Below are 21293 nucleotides of genomic sequence, written 5' to 3'. Positions count from 1 at the left end.
CCTGGGAGAGCGCACAGGTGGAAGACGGGGAAGCCGGTCTTTCTGAGACTGGACTCCAAATCCCTGCAGGATGCTTCTGACCCGATGGGATGGGACGCTGGCGTTTCACAGCTCCACTGCCACCCTTAGCTGTGTTTATGTAGGGGCTGTGTTTGCTGAGGCTATAGGCCGCAGTAAAAGTCCCTTTGTCCCCGTGAAGACTAAGGCCTCCTGTTCAGCTAAAGGACCATCTGTGTTCACCTGGGCCTCCGGCCTCAGCAACTCCCTGCCCCTGGCCTTCATATTTACTAAGCCCTACTCCTTCAGCAAAAGGATCTCCCGGCTTCACCATGGCCACCTGCATATGTGGCGAACATCTTTATTTTAGTTTTATTTTATTTTTGAGATGGAGTCTTGCTCTGCTGCCCAGGCTGGAGTGCAATGGTGTGATCTCTGCTCACCACAACCTCCACCTCCTAGGTTGACGCGATTATCCTGCCTCAGTCTCCAGAGTAGCTGGGATTACAGGTGCGCGCCACTAGTCCTGGCTAATTTTTCGTATTTTTAATAGAGATGGGGTTTCGCCACGTTGGCCAGGCTGGTCTCAAACTCCTGACCTCGTGATCTGCCCACCTCGGCCTCCCAAAGTGCTGGGATTACAGGCGTGAGCCACTGTGCCAGGCCTACATCTTTATTTTTGTTCAGTCTGCTTGGGAGAAACTTCTCTTGGATTTACACCGCCTTTGAGTAAATGTAGGGCTCTTCACTTTTAGGAAACACACCCTCAGCTTTGAGTAGGGTTCCCAGCTCTTGGTGAAAACTTCTTAAATAGCCCTCATGTCTGTTCTCACCATCCTGACACCCTTGCCATGGCCCCAGTTTTGGCTACCAGATCCACTCCGGGACCTCTGTCCCAGGCCTCTCCCTGGGCTCCCGGCTAATGAATCCTCCCTACTCCAGTCTTTCCTGGACACGGCCCCAGAGGCATCTTTCTGACACCCAGAGCTGGCCCTGTCGGCTCTAACCCTCCCTAGCACCCCATCACCGCCAGAATTCCAGTGCTTTATGGAGGGCTGGCCACCCCTCCACCATCCTGCACGAGGAGGAGCGGCAAAGCTCTCAGGGACTCGGGGCTCCCGTGCCTGCAGGCCTCTGTGCCTGCCATTCTCTCTGCCTCACACGTTTGTCCCCATCTCACCCTTTCCTGTGCTCATTCTTACTCATCTCCAGCTCCCGGTTTAAACACTACCTCCTTCAGGAAGCATTCCATGACACAGCGTGCTGACTTAGAAGCCCCACCTCGGGCCTCCCCTGTGTCCCTCCTAAGCCCCACGGTGGCACGTATCCCTCCGGGTCTTGACTTGCCAGTGTCCCTGCCCGCCTCTGCCATCAGACAGGGAGCCCATCGAGGGCAGGGACGGGGCTGACTCAGCCGCATTGCCCCACCGCCCTGCGCAGGGCCCGCCAGCTCCAAGGAGGCGTCAGGAAATGTTTGCTGCATGAATAAAGGGGTGATCAGTATCCCTCCTTTGCTCAAATATCCTCCATGGCTTCTGCAGTGCTCAGAACCAAAGACAAGCCGAACTTGCCTCTCCCTCTCACCTCTCCTCCACTTGCCCCCTCTGCTTTCTCCCTCAGTCTCAGAGTTTGCACTGCTGTTTCCTGCCAGGAGCACTTTCCCGTTTCCCACCTCCCCCCGCCCCAACCCACCAACCCACCCTGTGCTCTCTGCCTCACCCACCCTGTGCTCTCTGCCTCACCCTGCACCTTTCCCAGCGTATCTACTCCTTGAAGCCTTCCCTGTCTCTCCTGCTTACATATATGCGATTAGCACCGTCTGACATACTATACAATTGACTTATTTTTCTTGTTTTTTGTTTTGTTTGTTGTCTCTCTCGAAGGCAAGGTTTTGTTCCGTCCACCGCTGTCACCAATCATGTGCTCAAAAAGCGTTTGTTGAGCGGCTGAATGAACACAGGGGCCTAGAGGTCAAGGAGTGTCCAGTGTTTATATGGGGCCTTAAGATCTCTGACGACCTGTGTCTCTCACCCTTGAGGAATGGCTCAGAGACCAGCGGGTAGGTGAGTGGAGAGAGCTGAGCTCCCGGTCTGGGCCGGGGAAGGGGAGATCTGCTTTTGCTGTCAATGACAACCTGATGCACAGGTGAGGTCACAGCGACCACTTGTGTCCAGAGCTGAAAAGAGCACCTTCCCCCAGGGTTCTTGTTTTGTTCTGTTGAGATGGAGCCTGGCTCTGTTGCCCAGGCTGGAGTGCACTGGCCAGATCTTGAGATCTCGGGTCACTGCAACCTCTGCTTCCCGGGTTCAAACCTCAGCCTCCTGGGTAGCTGGGATTACAGGCACCTGCCACTCCACCTGGCTAATTTTTGCATTTTTAGTAGAGACGGGTTCCGTCTCGAACTCCTGACCTCAAGTGATCTGCCTGCCTCGGCCTCGCAAAGTGCTGGGATTTCAGGCATGAGCCACTGTGCCTGGCACCCCCAGCTCTTCAGAGGCCCCCATAAGGAAGGCTGCAAGCCCAGGCTAAGACGAATGGCAAGCACTCACTCAATGCCAGGCGCTCTTCTAAGCACTGATACGTATTTATTAACAACGATCACCGGGTGGAAGTCCCATTCCTCCCCACGCTGTACAGCCGAGGAGCCTGCTCAAGGTCACACAGCTCGCCGAGCAGAGCTTGGTTCCGACCCTCAGGCAGTCTGGGTCTAGGAAGCACATTTGCAAATCTGCACGGTCCAGTAGAGTGCCTGCGAGTCCCGAGTGGCGGCTGAAGTGTGGGGAGTCTGGATTGAGATGGGCTGGAAGTATAACATACACATTGAACTTTGAAAACTTTATATGAAAAAAAAATGTACGAAACATCTGGCTTAAGTTTTAACATACTGATTACATATTAAAATGCTAATATTTTGTATAAGTGGGTCAAATACATTTATTAAAATGTCACTTGTGTCCCTTCTGTAGGAGAAAATGTGAAATTATACATACAGTTTGCATTTTCTATTGGAGAGTGCCTTAAACCACAAAAGAAATCCAACCACTGGCCACTCCCCCACGCAGAGGGAGAAACTCCAATAACCAGAAGGGGAAAGGCCCCTTGCCCAAAGCCACATGGAAATCCTGGCACATTAGCAACAGGAACTAGGTCCTCTGGCTTCCAACAGGCAGTGCAGCAAAATGGTCAAGAGCCCCAGCTCCTTTCCTGATTGGCTGCAGTGTGGCCCCAGAAACTTACTTTACCTTTCTGGGCTGCAAGTTTATCCTTCATAAAATTGGTGCTGAAGGAACCAACCCAAATGCTCACTGATCAACACGTGAATAAAGAAACTATGATATATATAAACTGTGATATATATATATAGTGTATAAATAAATGTATATATATTATTATAATAAATATATATATATATATAAAGAAACTATGAGATATATATATATATATATATATATATATAGTGGAACACTACTCAGCCATAAAAAGGAATGAGTTAAGAGCATTTGCAAGGACCCGGGTGAGATTGGAGACTATTATTCTAAGTGAAGTAACTCAGGAATGAAAACCAACCATCGTATGTTCTCACTGATATGTGGGAGCTAAGCTACGAGGATGCAAAGGCTTATAAGATGATACAATGGACTTTGGGGACTTTGTAGGAAGGAGTGAGAGGGGAGTGAGGGATAAAAGACAACAAATATGCTGCAGTGTATATGCTCAGGTGATGGGTACGCAAAAATCTCACAAATCTCCACTGAAGAACTTACTCATGTGGCCGGGCGCGGTGGCTCACGCCTGTAATCACAGCACTTTGGGAAGCTGAGGCGGGTGGATCATGAGGTCAAGAGATGGAGACCATCCTGGTCAACATGGTGAAACCCCGTCTCTACTAAAAATACAAAAAGTTAGCTGGGCATGGTGGCGCGTGCCTGTAATCCCAGCTACTCAGGAGACTGAGGCAGCAGAATCGCTTGAACCCAGGAGGCGGAGGTTTCGGTGAGCCGAGATTGCGCCATTGCACTCCAGCCTGGGTAACAAGAGTGAAACTCCATCTCAAAAAAAAAAAAAAAAAAGAACTTACTCATGTAATCAAATACCACCTGTACCCCAATAACTCAGGGAAAAATAAAATAATACAAAAAATAAACTTTTAGATCCTTCTATGTACCAATTTAAAAAACTCGGTGCTGAAAACCCATTCCTCATGTCATGAGCTAATGAGGAAGGCACACTTGGCGCCAGGACAGGCACACAAGCATCATCCTGCACAACTGATCTCGGTCATCTTGCACCCCCTACAGCGCATTCTCCTCACAGCAGCTGGAGTAACTTTTAGAAAATGGAAATTGGACCCACTGCTGGGTCCAAAGCCCTCCAAAGACCTACCATCACTCTTAAAATTCAAGTCTTTCTCACCAACACAAGGCCATGCATGACCCACCTCTGCTTACTGGCTCATCTCGTCTCTTCCTCACTCACTCTGTTCCCGCCACACTGTAGTTGCTGTTCCCTGCACTTGCAAGCTTATTCCTACCTTCGGGCTTTTACACTGGCAGTTCCCTCCACCAGGAAAGCTCTTCCCCCAAATGGCCCCGTGATTTGTTTTTGCTTCTGCAGGTCTGCGCATAACATCACTTCCTCCAAGGCCCTTCCTTCCCTGACCCCTATGGAAATAAGCCCTTCCTGTTTCTTTCTCTCATCATCTTTAATCTGTAGCCTTCATCACTACCTGGCATTATATATTGATGTGCTTACTGTCCATTTCCCCCAGACTGAACTTCATGAGGGCAGGAGCCTTGTCTCCTGTTCACCGCCATGTTCCTAGAACCCAGAGGAATGCCTGATGCAAAGGAGGTGCTCATATATGTTTTCAGTGAATAATCCGGTCCTTGCCCTCCAGCCCACGTTTGGATGGCCACAGGGTGAGGACAGGACTGAGAAGCAGGGGTTTGGGAGAATACTAAGCCCTGGGTTGAGTGGTGGGAGGACAGAATTGAGAAGCCTTCTAGGAGGACCCTGGAGGATCTGAGCAGGGCGATGGGAAGAAGGGGCATTTCTGACAAGAAGCCAGCCCAGCAAGCCCTGGAGGTGGGACTGAGAGCACCATCTCCCCAGGAAGCTTGAGACCCTCACAACCTCCCGTTACCTACAGGACAGCAACCCTGAAACCCAGCGCCCCTTGGTGTGGCCAGACGGTAACATAAACAACCAGGTCTAAGTGCTCACCATTTATTCAGCACCTCCACTTCTCTGATCTTCCATTTCCTCCCAGTGGTGCCTTAATTGGGGCGGGGGAGGGGACTGACTCCATTTTCAAAGAAATGGAAGATCAGAGGCTAAGTCAGTGACATAGGCTCACGCAACCCTGCCTCCAGAGTCCAAGGTTTGGGAGCCCATCCAATCCCTCCTCACCCGTGACAGAGATACCAGGAGAGATTCCGGAGGGGATGGGTCGGGGAGGGCCCATTCCACGACCTTCAATCTTTGAGGGCTCTGGAGGGAGCCCTCGATTTGACCCCTTCCGGCTGGGTGTCTTAGAGCCATTTACCACCTCAGGCTAAAGCCAGTGAGGCCGTGGTGGAGACCACATGAGAGGCTGCACACGAAGCGCTGTAAGGGAGGCAGCGGGGCGGGGGCTGTGAATGGCGTGTGTCCATCAATTCATGTCACTCTGCTTACCCCACTGTGGGCAAACAAACATCAGGAATCTGGTTTTCAAGGAGGGTCAGGATCATGCTGACTGCGCCCAGAACCAGCAGTTGGTCCCCAACCTACCCCCACTCGCTCAGGAATCACAAGATGTTCAGCCCCCTCCCCCGTGAGACCCAGGAGTCCACGACCCCAGGCCCTCCTTCCTCAGGTGCAGATGCCTAAGGACCCCAGCCCACTTCCTCTAGGCCTAGCCCTCCTCTCTCAGACCCAGGATGAGCCCCCAGCCCCCTCCTCCCTCAGAGCCAGAAACCCAGTGTGAGACCCTTCGTCCCTGAGACCCTGAAGTCTGGGGTCCCAGTTTCTTCAGGATTCCAGGTCACCAGGGCCTCGTCCCCCTCCCAACCTCACATAGAAGGCCTGACAAGGTAACGGGGGTTTATTCACAGTGTCATTTACAGGCAGTCCCCACCCTGGGGGACATCAGATCCCGGCAGGAGACCCGGAGTCGCTAGAAGGTGGGTACGGCCTTGGGGGTGGGGGTCTTGTCAGGATCCCCGGGCGTCCCCGGCGTCGCCTGCTCGTCCAGCCCCCGGCGGCCCTTGCCGATGGTCAGGCGGGGCCGGCCGCGGTTCAGGCCGTCCAGGAGCGCACAGGCCTGGCAGAGCGCGCGGCTGGCCAGAGCCCCGCAGCGGGAGCAGGCGCCGGGGCGCGGGGGCCGAGCGGACGGGGCCAGCGCCAGGCGCTCGGCGGAGTGCACGAGGTCCAGCACCGCCGACGGCCGCGCCGCCTCCAGGCGCTTGAGCAGGTCCCGGGCGTGGCCGCGGAAGGCCTCGGGCGCGTAGACGCACTCCTCGGAGAAGTAGTCCAGGCGGCGGAAGTGCGCGTACAGCACCACCTCCTTCTGCGAGGCGAACTGCAGCGGGCGGCAGCGCGGCAGGGCGCCCCCCTCGCCCGGAGAGCCCAGGCCCCCGCCCCGGGCCAGCCGCCCCGCGTCGCCCCGCAGGAAGTTCATGAGCACGGTCTCCGCCATGTCGTCTGCGTTGTGACCTGGTGGGGAGAGACGGGAGCAGGTGAGCTGGGGCGCGGAGGGCGTTGCTGGTCAGGGAGCCCCCCGGGGAACCAAGGGTCCACCAGGACCCAGAGGGAGACTGGGAGGGGAGACCCATGGAGACCTAGGGCACAGTGGGACCGCCAGGACCCAGAAAGATGGCGAGGGGGATAGTGAGCCATGGAGACCCCTGAAAAACGTGTGACAGCCAGGATCCAGAGACAGGGAGGGGAGAGAGAGCCATGGAGACCCCTGGGGAACCGCGAGGCAGCCAGGTACAGGCCGGAGGTGGACACAACAAAAAAAGAGAAACATAAGCTCCCCTGGCGCAACTTGATGGGGGGCCTCATGGACCACCCACCTACTGCAGAGCGGACCTTATGCTAGTTGCCCTGTTCTGTAGGGAGTAAAAGTGCATTATGCTGCTAATAACCTTATCATCCTCAGTTAAAACTGTAATTCAAACTGTACACAAAAATCAGAATGGTGTTTAAGGTATTTAACAGAGATTCTCAAGAGAGCTGGTGGGTAGGCAGGCTGCCCTCTCCCCCACCGCCTAGGGTGTCCATGGCCTAATTTTGGGAACCTACGGATATGTTTGGCTGCAGGGCAAAGGGAAATTAAGGTTGCAAGTTGAATTGGGGCTGCTAATCAACCGACTTTACAATAGGGAGAGTATGGCAGATTATCCAGGTGCGCTTGTAATCACAAAGACCCTTAGAGTGGAGAAGGGAGGCAGAAGAGGGAGAGAGAAGACCAAGGAGACCTTTGAACATAGTGGGCGGCCAGGACCCAGAGAGAGATGGGAAGGGGGAGCCTGAGCCATTGAGCTCCCCTGGGCACCATAGGGCACAAGGACCCAGAGTCCAAGAGAGGGAGACAGGGCCATGGAGCACCGCTGGGCACTGTGAGACAGCCAGGTGGAGGCTGGAGGTGGACACAGCAGGAATCAAGAGGGGAACACACACAAGCTCCCTGGGGAACTTGGGGTACCGCATTTGCCACCCGCCTACTGCATATGGGGGTTGTGAGGGCAGAGGCAAGGTTAGAGTGACGCAAACAGTAGGACTCAACCTGCCATCCTTAGCTTTGAAAATGGAGGAAGAGCTGGGCACAATGGCTCAAGCTTGTAATCCCAGCACTTTGGGAGGCCGAAGTGGGAGGATCACCTGAGGCCAGGAGTTTGAGACCAGCCTGGCCAACATGGTGAAACCCCATCTCTACTAAAAATACAAAAATTAGCAGGGCGTGGTGGCAGGCACCTGTAACCCCAGCTACTCGGGAGGTTGAGGCGAGGTTGCAGTGAGCCAAGATTGTGCCACTGCACTCCAGCCTGGGCAACAAAGCAAGACTCTGTTTCAAAAGGAAAAAAAAAAAGACAAGAAAATGGAGGAAGAGGCCATGAGCCAGCATGAGCCAGGAATGTGGGCAGCCTCCGGAAGCTGGAAAAGGCAAGGAAATGGACCCCCTTGGCCCAAGAGCCTCCAGGAGAAACTCGGCACTGTTGACACTTCGATTTTAGCCCGGTGAGACTTGCTAGACTTCTAATCTCCAGAAATGCAAGATAATACATCTGTGTTGTTTAAAGCTGTGAAATTTTAAGTAATTTGTTATAGCAGCTAGAGAAGACAAATGACACAGGGCCTCTGACAACACAGACTGTAGTTTATGTTTTTTTCATTATGTGTGTGTGTGTATACGTGTGTGTGTGTGTGTCTTGCTTTAGTGCCCAGGCTGGAGTACAGTGGCTCGACCTCAGCTCACTGCAACCTCCGTTTCCCAGGCTTAAGTGATCCCTGCCCCTGCCCCGCCTCAGCCTCCAGAGTAGCTGGGACCACAGGTGCATGCCACCATGCCCAGCTAATTTTTGCATTTTTGTACAGACAGAGTTTCTCCATGTTGGCCAAGCTGGTCTTGAACTCCTGAGCTCAAGTGATCCATCTGCCTCCGCCTCCCAGAGTGGCTGGGATTACTAGCATGAACCACCCCACCTGTAATCACTGCAGTGTTTTTGTTATCTTTGTTTAGAAATAACAGTGAGAAATATTTACACACTGGTCACCATGAAATTGAAGCCATACTTGTTCTGTGTCTTGTCAAGTTATATTTGAGTCTGTATCAGTGCTTCTCAATCTGGGATGATTCTGCCCTCCTTCCCTCCCCCAGAGACATCTGGCAATGGCTGGAGACATTTCTGGTTGTCAGGCTGGGGGTGTGGTGCTACTATTAAATAGCATCTAATGGGTAGAGGCCAGGGATGTTGCTAAAATCCTATAACGCAGAGGATAGCTCCCTAACAACAAACTATCTGGCCCCAAATGTCAATAGGGCCGAAGTTGAGAGACCCTGGTCTATATGGTAAAAATCCTCCAAGAACTTGGCTCTAATTGTGTTTGTAGTAATGGTTACCTTCCAAAGAACTGCCAAGCCCTGTGACCTTGAGATTAGCATGTTTGCTATTGGAAATGACATCTGGTTAAAAGTTTACTACTGACTTAAAGTTGTAAACCACATCCATTAGGAGAGACTGGATTTGCTCCACACTTGGTCATTACAAACCCACTTAAGAGCTCCCGATTTTGTAATAATTATTATAACAATCATTATACTATGCCTTTGAAAATAGAGTGTATAAACAAAGGGAAAAATCACCTTCCAAGTTAGGGATTTTTCTGGAAGCCTTCATTACTTTTAGAAGTACAATTACTAAGTGATTCTATCAAATTAACTTTAAAACCTGAGGCTGTCTCTCATTCTCCACCCCTGCCCCCGACGGAGTCTTGCTCTGTCGCCCAAGCTGGAGTTGCAGTGGTGTGATCTTGGCTCACTGCAACCTCTGCCTCCTGGGTTCAAGCAGTCCTCCTGCCTCAGCCTCCCAAGTAGCTGGGATTACAGGGGCCTGCCACCATGCTCGGGTAATTTTCGTATTCTTAGTAGAGATGGGGTTTCACCACGTTGGCCATGCTGGTCTTGAACTCTTGACCTCGTGGTCCACCCGCCTCGGCCTCCCAAAGTGCTGGGATTACAGGCATGAGCCACGGTGCCCAACCCAAGCCTCTCATTCTTTCCATACACTGCTCTTGTATGGAAAGGATTACTGTTCCCATTTTCAATCACAGAGATCTAGGGATTTCTCCAAAGTTATTCGGTAAGGAAGGGGCCACACCAGTGAATGAAGCTCAGTAAGCCTTCCCAGAGCCGATGCCCTAGCACGGTGGCAGATGACAGACTCAGAACGACTTCTGCCTTCATAGCCTTCGAATGTGCTGATTCTCTCCAACCACCACTCTCACCTCCGTGACTGCAGTTGGCTCCCCACTGACTGGTGTCCTTGGCTTTGTCCCTGCCCCTCCAACCCAGGTTCCTCACCATGGCCTGGGTGAGCTTTTCAAAGTGAAACTCCCTTCTTGTCACCTTTACTGGTTCCACCACAGCCTACAGGGTAAGGCCTGACCTCTTCCACCTCTCCAGCCTCCCCTGCCCTTGCTTTCTGGGATCCAGCCACACTGGACTTCTTGGGGCAGCCCAAATTGGCTTTTGTACAGGCCAACAACCTCTCCCCAGTTCTACCCTTTACCTCTTCACCGTGAGCCTTCAGATTTCAAAATAGTTCCCCGACCCGACTCCTTCCACATCATAGGGTTCTCTGTGTGTACACATAGTCCGTAACATGTCCATACATGGTCAGTAACGTGTATAGTGTTTATAATTTTGTACTTGATAACCATGCAAAGGTAGGAATTTGTGTATAACTGTATTCTCAGTCCTAGCCTGACAACGATGATGATAATATAGCACGTATAAAATGTGTAATCCATACTATATCATACAGGTTATGTAACATAACTATAAAATAGATATTATACTTCTACTAAATAGACTCATCTAATTGTAATAGTAAGTTTATGAGCTGGGTACCATTCATACTCCTGTTTTAGGGATGGAGAGAAATAGAAGTACAGAGTAGTTAAGAACTTTGGCCACATGAGATCCGGCATATAGCAGAAACTCAGCATCTGTTTGTTGAAGGAATGGATGAAAGAGAATAAAAAACTTACAAAGAAAGGAGAGGCCAACAAAGAAAAGGAATTAAGATACAGAGATACTTTTTAGAGACAGAGCTGGATTCTGAAAGAGATCAAGCATGTTAGAAACACTTAAAAATAAGCGAAGAACCAGAGATCTAATCTCCAGAAACATTCACCTCCCTCCCGTTTGGCAATCTCTGCAGACCAAGACTATGGCCAAGACCCAAAAACCTTCATGATCCCTGCCTGGCCCCTCGGTCTCCCCAGCGTCTAGAACCTTCAGAGGGCCTCAGCCCCAAACTGGAGCGTGCGCACTTCCACATCTTACTGGGATTCTCCCGTTAAGCCACGCCCAAGGTCTCCGCCCCCGCTCTGGAGCATGCGCATGAGTTCCCTTTCAGGCCCCGCCCCCCCGGCCCGTGCATGCGCCCCACTGCCTCTGAGCATGCCGCTCGGCGGCTGCGCCTGCGCTCACCCGTCACGATGTGCGTGGCTCCCACGCGGCGTGCTCCTTCCTCCAGCGCCCGGCGACGCAGCACCCCGCAAAAGGTGCAGCAAGAGCGGCTGCGGCCGGAGCCAGCTGTGCTGCGGGCTACCGCATCCATTGTCCAGCCCCCGAAGAGGTCTTCGTAGGCCACGACGGTGAGCGGCAGCTCCCAGCGCGCCGCTTGGCGCCGCACGGCCGCCAGCGCCGCGTCCCGGTAGCCGCCGATGCCCTCGTCGACGGCCACGAGCTGCAGTGAGATGCCCAGGCGCGGTGCCAGCTCGCGCAGCACGTGCGCCAGCACCGTAGAGTCCTTGCCGCCCGAGGCGCCCACAGCCACCACTGCATCAGGCGGCAGCAGGCGGCCTGCGAGCACCGTGTGCAGCACCTCGGCCTCAAAGGCGGTACAGAAGCAGGCACCGCACAGCGCTTGGCCCGAGCGCGGACGGCGGAGGGCAGCACGTGCCGCGTGGCAGGAGGTACACGGTGGGGCGGGCATTGCGGGAGGCGTCGGCTTCTCCTAGACAGGGTGAGAGAGGAGGTGGGTTACGTGTGGATTCCGGATTGCAGGGTCCTTGCCTTCAGGGAGATTGTCAGGATTGCACCTCTGGCTGGAATAGACCAGGGAGACTTGTGCGCGAGTGGAGTAGCTTCTTCTAGCACTGGGGACAGGACGGTTATAAGTGGGTCCTGGTGTAAGGAAGCCACTGCCTTAGGGAAGGCTTCTTGGATTGCACCATTGTGCACCAAGAAGAGAAGTAGCTTAAGAAGCTGGCTTCAGGGCTAAAGAGAAGGAGGACAAGCAGGTTATACCCAAGATTAGGTTGTGTCTTGTCCAGAGGTATGGGGTGTATATTAAGGACCATTTGTCACAACCTCCAGGGAGGCCACCCTTATTATAGCCCAGATCAGAAGGACAAGGTAGATATCATTGGCCTGGGCCACCAGGGCTGTTAAGAGAGCTTGGGAGGTGAGGGATTTATGACTCTCAGGACAGAGGGAGGCCAGGGGATTGAAGCTGTGTTCAGGGGAAGGAGGAAAACAGGAAAGGCCAATTGATTTCACTCTGTAGGGTGGGATACAGTCTCCAGGAATGGGTTCTGATTGCATCCTATGAAAGGCAGGGTGAACACCTTCTCCAGGGAACACACAGGCAGCCTGGATCACACCTCTCAGGAGACCAGCTGGGGTTGCACCTGTTGTGGGGATAAAAGAATGTGTGGGCCTCCAAGATTGAACTCAACCCTGCTCTGGTATCAGAATCCCCCATAAGTTTCTGTGGCCTCATCAAGACATGGATCAGCCTATCTTTGACCTCCATCCGTTTTCTTTCCTACCTTATCCTTCTCCACCCAGCCAAGACTCCAACCTTCCAGTCAAATCTTGTCCTGCCTGCCTGGTGAACCCACAAAAACTCCCCAGGCTCAGTTCCCCTCCCAAACCACCATCACCTCCAGCCTGGACTACTGCCTTTGTTTCCTTGCCATTCAGAGCAGGTCACATTGCTTCTAGGACTTACCACAATGTGTGGAATTATTTTATGTGACTATATTTACTGTCTCTAACTTCTCTGAGGGCAGAGGCCAGTGGCTCAGATGTCTAATAGGCATCTCCAAACCCAAATTCCTAATTTCTCTAACCCAATGGGCTTCTCCTGGAGCACAAGGCAGCTCCATCCATCCAGCTGCTCAGGCCAGAAGCTTTGGGGTTCAGGAAACTGGACTGCTCTTTCTCTCATTACACTTGTCATGCTCCCAGTGAGTGGCACCAAACTGCAATGCCAACTCCGGACCTTTTCAAACTCCAGGTACCTAAATGAAATAGCAAATCCTATTTGAATATGGCTTCAAAACAGCCAATCCCTTCTGACCCTCTCCATGACAGCACCCTAGTCAGGTCTGTCTCTCTCCCAGATGGCTGCAGCACCCCTTGGAATCTTTCCTCCCCCTGTTTTTGACTCACTCCTCCTTCTGTGCTCCTGGATTTTCTGCTCAATTCTCTTCTGGGGAGGCCTTTTCATGTTTTCAGGTCCTGCCTAGCACCCATCTCTTTCCATTCTTTAAAAAATATTTTAAGTTTTAAATTTTTTGAGATGGAGTCTCACTCTGTCACCTAGGCTAAAGTGCAGTGGCACAATTTTGGCTCACTGGAACCTCTGTCTCCCAGGGTCAAGCCGGGCAGATTGACTGGGGCAGTGACGAGAGAAAGTGATGAAGGGTAACTTTGAGGTTCTGGCCTGAGCAGTGGAGGGATGGTGGGGCCATTTTTTGAGGGGAGAAGACCAGGAATTCCATTTGGACATGTCAAGCTTGACGTGCATGTTAAACGTCTTCCCTCAAAGACTTTATGGACCCCAGTCACTGAGTCGGGCGCCTCCACCAGGGCCCCCAGAGCTGCATGTGTGCCTCCATACCGGCCCTGATCCTGACTCGCTGTCACTGGTGACAGGTCTGTCTCTCTGCTTCTTCAAGGCAGGGGCAGGGTTGGTCTGCTGCCGACCGCCCCCCTCCCCAACTTGCGCAGAGTCGGTGCTCAGTAAATATCTGTAGGATGAGGGAATAACAAATGATCCCAGAAGAGAGACCGCGGACCCCAGGGATGCCTCTGGATTGCAGCCTTGTCAAAAGGACTGAGAGTGTGGCATGGGGGCGGGGACAGGGAGATGATCATATCCTGTCTTGGGGAAGAGGGTGGCCCGGTAAGAGACAGGCCAGACCGCAGCGTCCAAAGTGGGAATCCTAGCTACCAGGCCTCAGGGACACCGCGCTGGGAAATCAGAAGCGTCTCACGCTCGGAGAGACTTTCAACCCTCCCACGGCACTGCAACAAAGAGCCGGGGTCCACATGCCAACCCACCGCAGGAGTAAATACTCACCCGGGCAGAACGCAGTGCTGGGACGTCCACACTGCCCACCACGCGGAAGGCTGGCACGGAAGTGACTACTCCGAAACTACCACTCCTACAAGGTCTTGGGACTTCCTTGCCTACAGCTCCCAGAATCCCATGCGGCAGTGCCGCTTGATGCGCCAGTGGCCCCGGGGTTCCGCTTAGCTTACAACTCCGGGAAACATTTGCATTGTTCATTCTGCTGCCCCCAAAATGCACTGCCCCCTTTGCTTTCTGCGCCCGTGGCTCTGAGGTCCCGCTTGGCCTACAACTCCCAGAAACACTCGGCTTGCTCTTTCCGCTGCTCCCAAAATGCACTGCCCCGTTTATTTTCTGCGCCTGCGCGCGGGCGCGGGGAGCGGCGGAGCTGTGTGTACTGTTGTTGCCATGGCGGCGAGCTGTCACCGGCAGGTTTGTGTTGCTGGATAAGCGAAGTAGTTGTATTCTGATTAACTGGCTCGTGGGATTATTACAGGATTTTAAGGGGAATATAGGGCACACGATTTCTGCCCTTTGAGGCGGGGTTGCGGGTGAGAATTGAAGGTGGGGTTGCTGGGGTTGGTCGCAAGTGTAAAAGGCGCAGACAGCGCATGCGCAGAACAGACTCCGAGGATTGGCGTGGCGTTCTACGCGCACGCGGGGCAGTGGTGATGCTCGTGCGCAGGTCGAATTGGGAGAGGGAGTCGGGTGCAGGCTGAGGGACTCCGCCCGTGCGTCAGATGTTAGCGATTGGGGGTGTGGTGTCTGCACGTATTGTTGGCTCTAGATAGTGGGTTCGACTGAAGAAAGTAAATTTCCGGTCTATTTTGAAGGTGGTTCCCATAGGACTTGTAAAACACTGATTGGAGTGAGGAGTGGGGCAATGACGAGAGAAAGTGATGAAAGGTAACGCAGGGGCCAGGCAGTGAAATGGACACCCGCCCACTACTTTCACGTGGAGTGGGAGGTGGAACTAGAGGACAGAGAACAGGTTAGAGTGTTTTTGACTGGATCTGGAGACCCTGGGCACCCCAGAGGCCCTGAGTTTCAAGACTGAGGGATCCAAAGGTTCAGGCTTCTGATCCAGTGGTCTGTGGACCCAGGGTCATGGAGATCCCAGACTCTCTAAACGGAAGGATCCAAAGACCCTTCTCACTGAACCCAGGAGCCCAGAGGCTCAGAGACTGAGACCCTTGAGATGAAGGGGGTTAAAAACGCAGACTCCTGGCACCAAAGAAGATGAGAGAACCAGTAGACTTGGAGACAACCATGTGTACCCTTGAAACACAGGGATCTGGAGGTCTCCACCCTCCCCACAAAGCCCAAGGGCCTTGGAGTCCCCAGAGACTCAAATATGGGGGCACAAGGAGTCTAAGGACTCAGATACCTGAGACCCTTGAGACCCAGGTCCCTAAACCTGGGTCTTCAAAAAACTAAGGTTCAGAATTCCTCTAGGCAGCATGGTAGCTCACGCCTGTAATCCCAGCACTTTGGGAGGCCGAGGCAGGCAGGTCACAAGGTCAAGAGATCAAGACCATCTGGCCAACATGATGAAACCCCATCTCTACTAAAAATATAAAAATTAGCTGGGCGTGGTGGCATTCGCCTGTAGTCCTAGCTACTTGGGAGGCTGAGACAGGAGAATCCCTTGAACCTGGGAGGCAGAGGTTGCAGTGAGCGAAGATTGCGCCAGTGCACTCCAGCCTGGCAACAGAGTGAGACTCTGTCTCAAGAAAAAATAAAATCCTCTAGATCAAGGGACCAGAGCCCCATAAAGACAGATGTACAGAGAGCCCCAGGATGTGGAGGTCTATGGTGGGTGATGATGTGAGAAGAACCCGATGCATCCTGTAGCCCGATTCTTTCCCCATAACAGGAAACCATGATGCCTTCCTTTCAGATTAGATGACGAGGTCACTGTTAAGCCTCATCGTGGGCCACTTCTGTTCATCTGTGTGTGTTGGTTCATTTGTCGAATTTATTTCCTGAGGCCTCCTTGTTCCAGGTTGGCCCTGGACTAGGTTCAGGTAACACAAATGAATCAGACTTGCTTACTGTCCTCTGAGCATCTCCCACCCCCCACCCTGTCCTGCTGGTGGGGGAGATAGGGACTTAGTACAGGGCGATAAAGCTTGACATGGAAGTGTTAAGGGCCTTGAAAGTGTTAAGAGCCTTGAAAGCTCAATTTCAATCACTGCCAGCCAGGGTGCCAGGAAAAAAAAATCAACAGGGGCTGCTATGTGCCATGCATCACCTCAGTTTGTTCATCTGTAAAGTGAGGGCAATAACAGCAATGCCTGCCTCACAGGATTTATGTGAAGTCAAATTGAATTAACAACACCCAAAGAATTTAGAGCAGCTTCTTCATTCTGCTTATTTGATGTTTATTTGCAGGGATGGCTTTAGTATGCAAAACCAGCTTGATTTTCTGAGAAAAGGATGTAGTGATCATGGTCTGTAATCCTTCAAATGTGTCTTGGTATCAAATTAGGATGATTTTGTTGAGCGTTATTGTATAATTATGCTAGACATTGATCTGTGCCTTTCTGTTGTTGTGATTTCATTTCCTAGTGTAATTTAGTATTAAATTGGGGATGGAATTGCCTGTAGGTTGGTTTTGTATTTAGAATATTAAGGGTTAGAAGTTTGGAGGATAAAGTTTAACAGAAATGGGACATACCTGAGGGATTGTGGGGAAGAGTGGCATGAGGTCAGCGTCAGTCAGGGTTTAGGGTTAGCAAGAGAGTGCTCGTAGCTTTCACCTACAGTAAACTCTATCAGTCCTTTTAATCTTGCAAACCAGGCAGGCAAAGATACTTCAGTGTTTTAAATAGCACTTACCTTGAGTTCCTTGTTGAGGCTCAAACTCAGCAGGAGTGCCTGGGAAGGAATTAGGACACAGAAGTGAGAAGGTTGGCGTGCAACTTTGCGACAGTGCGTCAGCCAGTGGCTGAGCTGCAGAGGTTCCCAACTTACTTCAAATTTTGATGAAAAATAACATGTTGTATACTGTTATCTCACAAAGAAACTGGACTTTTTCAGATTTCTAGGGCTAATTTTATATAATTTTGGGCTAGAGACTATAATCTTCCAACTTTCCCTAATATTTCCCTCCTATTTTGCCAGCCACCCCGAGTAAATCCCAGCACACCGTGAGACCCACATTTGGAATATTTTAGCTGCTGGCTGTGTGGAAAATCACTTGCATCCCCAACTTTCAAGTATAAAAAGACAAGCAATTAAACCTTCTGAGTCAGGAGAGTGTCCCCTTGTGTTAAGCAATGTTGCAGAACATTGTATGTAGTAATCTCCTAGCAGATGAGCCACGTGGCTGCTGAGCACACGTGCCCGCTTGCTGCTGTGAGCTCAGGCTCCCTCATCATTAGTCTTTTCTATCTCTGGAGGGAATTGTAAGGGCCACTTAATAACCTGTAAGTCATAGAGAGTTAAAGGTGTTTCCCCAAACTGAGGACAGAATGAAAGGTGAGGAGTGTTAGCCACAGGTCAAACGTGCAGGAAAGTCTCTCAGTGTGGGTTGTTGGAGAAATGCAGGTCTTTTTTCTTTTGGAAGTCTCCCTAGAATGGGGTGAAGGACTCTGCCCATTCTAGGATGAAAAATTGGGATATTAGACACCCTCGGATATTTACCCCTAGCCCTCATTTAGAATTGTTAATGAGTTTGTTCAGCCATCACAATCTCAAGTGCTAAGTAGGACATTGGAATCTCTCCACAGTCCAAATTAGCACTGTCTTTTAAAGTTGAGTTTCTCATTATTCTCACTTGATACACCTTATTTATCTCACACTCACCCTAATAACACATCGTGCTCACTGTTATCTTTGCAACAAGACTTGAATTTTACTTATCCTGGAGGAGTGCACTTCACATGTCCAGATCCAGTTCTGACTCATTCTTCAGCCCTGCATCAGTCAGTGAGGGCTAGGTTAAACCATGGTAAAAGAACAACCTCCAAATTTCGGTGGCTCCAAAATCTTCTTCCTTATTTATCTGCATCTCATCATGGGTCAGGTGAGAGGTAGTTCTGTGCTGTGCCATCCTAACACAGGAATCCAGGCTGAAAGAGGTACCATCAATAAGATCCCCATTGCTATAGAAAAGACAAAAAGCAGCTGGGCGCAGTGGCTCACGCCTGTTATCCCAGCACTTTGGGAGGCTGAGGCGGGTGGATCACGAGGTCAGGAGATCGAGACCATCCTGGTCAACATGGTGTAACCCTGTCTCTACTAAAAATACAAAAAATTAGCTGGGCATGGTGGCGCGTGCCTGTAGTCCCAGCTACTCAGGAGGCTGAGGCAGGAGAATTGCCTGAACCCAGGAGGCGGAGCTTGCGGTGAGCCAAGATCGTGCCATTGCACTCCAGCCTGGGTAACAAGAGCGAAACTCCGTCTCAAAAAAAAAAAAACAAAAAACCATGCTGAATAGAACTCTGTTGGAGATTTCTCCTGAAAAAGTCACATGCTATTTCTTCTCTCCTCCAGTGGCAAAAAAAAAATAAAAAAGTAATGAGGCCATGCAAAAATGTAAGTAGGTGGGATAGAACAGTCAGAATGCGTTCATAAAAAATGAACTGAAAATATGTGGAGAACAGCACCGATGACTGTCGTGAATGCCAGCATGCGTTCCTGACAACCCAGTGCTGTTAACCTCCAAACTTCTTCTGTCTTGCAAAGTATTAGAGCTTCTTATCTGAAGCCATACCACTCAGAGGGACTGCAGAATACATGATGACATCTCCTTTACGATGTCCTTAGAGAATTCAAGCAAAACAAGGTAAATAATCCAAAAGTGCTTTGGGTACAGTTATTTAGCTCTAGAGGGTAAGAGTAGAGATAGATTATAAAGATAATAATAGGGTTAGGGTTAGAATTAGGGTCTGGTAAGGGTCAGGGCTGGAAGTATGGTTAGAGGTGGGGTCAAAGTCAGGGTCAGAATTAGGGACCAGGGTATGGATCAGGGGTCAGAGTCAAAGCCTAGGGACAGGGTTAGGGTTAGAAGCGGAGCTTTGTTCTCCTCAGGACCCACCCGAGGAGAGGCCATGGCTTTGGAGCACCTGGTAGTGTGTCCACAGTGAAGACCAAAGTTTTATCCTCCTTAAGTCTGACCTGGAGAGATGTGGCTGCAGGCCATGTGAGGAAGGTGAGGCAGAAGGTTCCTGTCTGCTCCCCGTGTGCAGAGCAGGGATCTCCGACACTGGCTTTACTTCCACACAGTGTGTTCTACAAGTCTTGTTTTCAGAAGCCTCCCTTGCTTGAGCTTTGGCTGCTCATCATCATAGCGTGTCATAACATATTGTAAGATTTGGGTTTGTTTCTGGAATTTGATATTCGTATAGAGAAAGGAGAAATGCTTAGAGCCACCATCAGGACAGCTGGGATGAAAGCTGGGGATGGGCAGGTGTCTTTCAAGTCACCCCAAGCCTGAGGCTGGAGGAAACATGTCCACCCCCGTAAACACTTTTATTCATGTTTTAATTGCTCATTTTTCTTACAGCGTTAGTCAAAACAGTATTAAAAAATGAAAAGTAGGCATATTAAAACTTGCAACATTATTTAAGTTTATATTATTTGTACCTCATCATTTTTTGTTTTGTTGAGAAAGTCTAAGGTTAATTGGTAGTACAGTCGTAATAGTAGATAGAGTAGTGTCTGTTTTACCAACATTAACATCCTACATTACATGTATGAACCCCAAAAATCTTAGACAGGTCTCAGATGTTTAGGGAGTTTATTTTGCCAAGTTTGAGGATGCCTGCACCCATGATGCACCCTCCTAAGGTCCCGACAACGTGTGCCCCAGGTGGTAGGAGCACAGCTTGGTTTTGTACATTTCAGGGAGACATGCGACATGAATCATCAATGTATAAGGTGTACATTGGTTCAGAAAGGTGAGACAACTTGAAGAGAAGGCCGGACGGGGGGCTCCAGATCATAGGTGGATAAAGGTGAATGGTTTCATTCTTTTGAGTTGCTGATTACCCTTTCCAAATGAGACAATCAGACATGCATTTACCTCGGTGAGCAGATGGGTGACTTTGCATAGAATGGGAGGCAGGTTTGCCCTAAGCAGTTCCCAGCTTGACTTTTCCCTTTAGCTTAGTGATTTTGGGTCCCCAAGATTTATTTTCCTTTCACAAGGTCTAACATGTTTTCTTATGAGTGTTAATTATTCATTGTGTATTTTATTACACAAATAAGGCACAGATTTTGTTGAATAAGTCTCATGAGATCTGATGGTTTTATAAGGGGTTTCCCCTTTTACTTGGCTCTTATTCTCTCTTACCTGCCACCATGTAAGATGACCCTATCACCTTTGCCATGATCTTGAGGCCTCCCCAGCCATGTGGAACTGTGAGTCCACTAAACCTCTTTTTCTTTGTAATTATCTATTCTTAATAAAATAAAAAAAAAAAATCACCTTCATGACTAGCTAAATAGACATAATTACATAGAAGTTCAACTAAATTTGGAAACATTCCAGAGTTTGGGTTTCCAATAATTCCTTGTGATTCTTTAAAAGGTAAAGTGTTTTTTCCCCATAAAACATAGAAACATTTAAATCACCCATAGAATGTCCTGCCATTTTTGTTTCTCTGGTTTCCTCATGTTCTGCAAAGCCTCGTTGAGGGCATTGACTTTGAATATCCTTTTAACTCTTCTGTGTTAGAGAGTGTTGTGGTGAAACATCGAATCATCATGGTCGAAAGTTTGGTTCACATTCTTTCTTTCTTTGAATATTTTTTCCCAGTGGCCAATATCTGATTCTGGTGTATCATGGCTAAAAGGTAGGCACTGGAACAAAATAAAGACAAGAAGTATTTGGAATAAGTGATCCACTCACAATGAATCAATTTGCCATTGGAACATATTTTTACAAAGTCACTCTTTTTAAAATATTCAGCCATGAATTGAAACAGAGTCTGTAAGATTATTTTTTTTCCTGGTCTAAGGTGAACAGCATTTTAGAGAAGGAACCCAGGACACAACCAGAGCACAAGAAAAAAATGTGACAAATAAGTTTACACATATGTAAAGCCCTTACTCACAGAGTGAGGAGTTAGCTCCACCTTCTTGATGGCTGAGTGTCTACATCAATTATTTGGAATTCTTTTGCAAAGGAGACTTCTATTCAACTCCATTTGCTTATTCACCTACATACACAAATACAGACACCTAGATAATTACTTGAAGCGTTAGTGATAC

General features: G+C 50.2%; 2 protein-coding genes across 8 annotated transcripts in view; one reads left to right on the top strand and one right to left on the bottom strand.

The window, feature by feature from the left end:
- LOC105723611 (myeloid cell surface antigen CD33-like) overlaps nt 1-21293 on the top strand; it is a 169272-nt gene that overhangs the window by 69364 nt on the left and 78615 nt on the right. For 4 of the 7 annotated variants that reach the window (XM_064380989.1, XM_064380988.1, XM_064380987.1 and 1 more), the window contains exon 1: nt 14423-14504. The exons of 2 other annotated variants lie outside the window; for them this stretch is intronic. The gene's annotated coding sequence lies outside the window, so the exon portion shown is untranslated. Of the gene's footprint in view, nt 1-6687; nt 6717-14422; nt 14505-21293 lie in introns of those variants that run through there. One more of the 7 variants, XM_064380986.1, reaches the window with a different exon arrangement.
- On the bottom strand, nt 6155-14287 carry LOC110567827 (cytoplasmic tRNA 2-thiolation protein 1). The gene is made up of 3 exons (XM_021668568.2): nt 14082-14287; nt 11198-11726; nt 6155-6693 (listed from the first exon to the last, which is right to left on the bottom strand). The coding sequence occupies exons 2-3, from the start codon at nt 11703-11705 to the stop codon at nt 6155-6157; spliced, it is 1047 nt and encodes a 348-aa protein (XP_021524243.2). The 5' UTR covers nt 11706-11726; nt 14082-14287.

Source organism: Aotus nancymaae, unplaced genomic scaffold (genome assembly GCF_030222135.1).
Source record: "Aotus nancymaae isolate 86718 unplaced genomic scaffold, 86718_ANA_hifiasm-v0.15.2.pri h1tg000028l, whole genome shotgun sequence".
Lineage (NCBI taxonomy): Eukaryota > Metazoa > Chordata > Mammalia > Primates > Aotidae > Aotus > Aotus nancymaae.
Note: the sequence above shows the minus strand (reverse complement) of the source record. Positions and strands in the feature narration are given on the sequence as shown.

Coding starts and splice junctions, on each gene's coding strand:
- LOC110567827 (XM_021668568.2), bottom strand. CDS start 11,705: ATGCCCGCCCCACCGTGTACCTCCTGCCACGCGGCACGTGCTGCCCTC. Junction 6,694..11,197: donor AGCCACGCACATCGTGACGG/GTGAGCGCAGGC, acceptor TCTCCCCACCAG/GTCACAACGCAGACGACATG.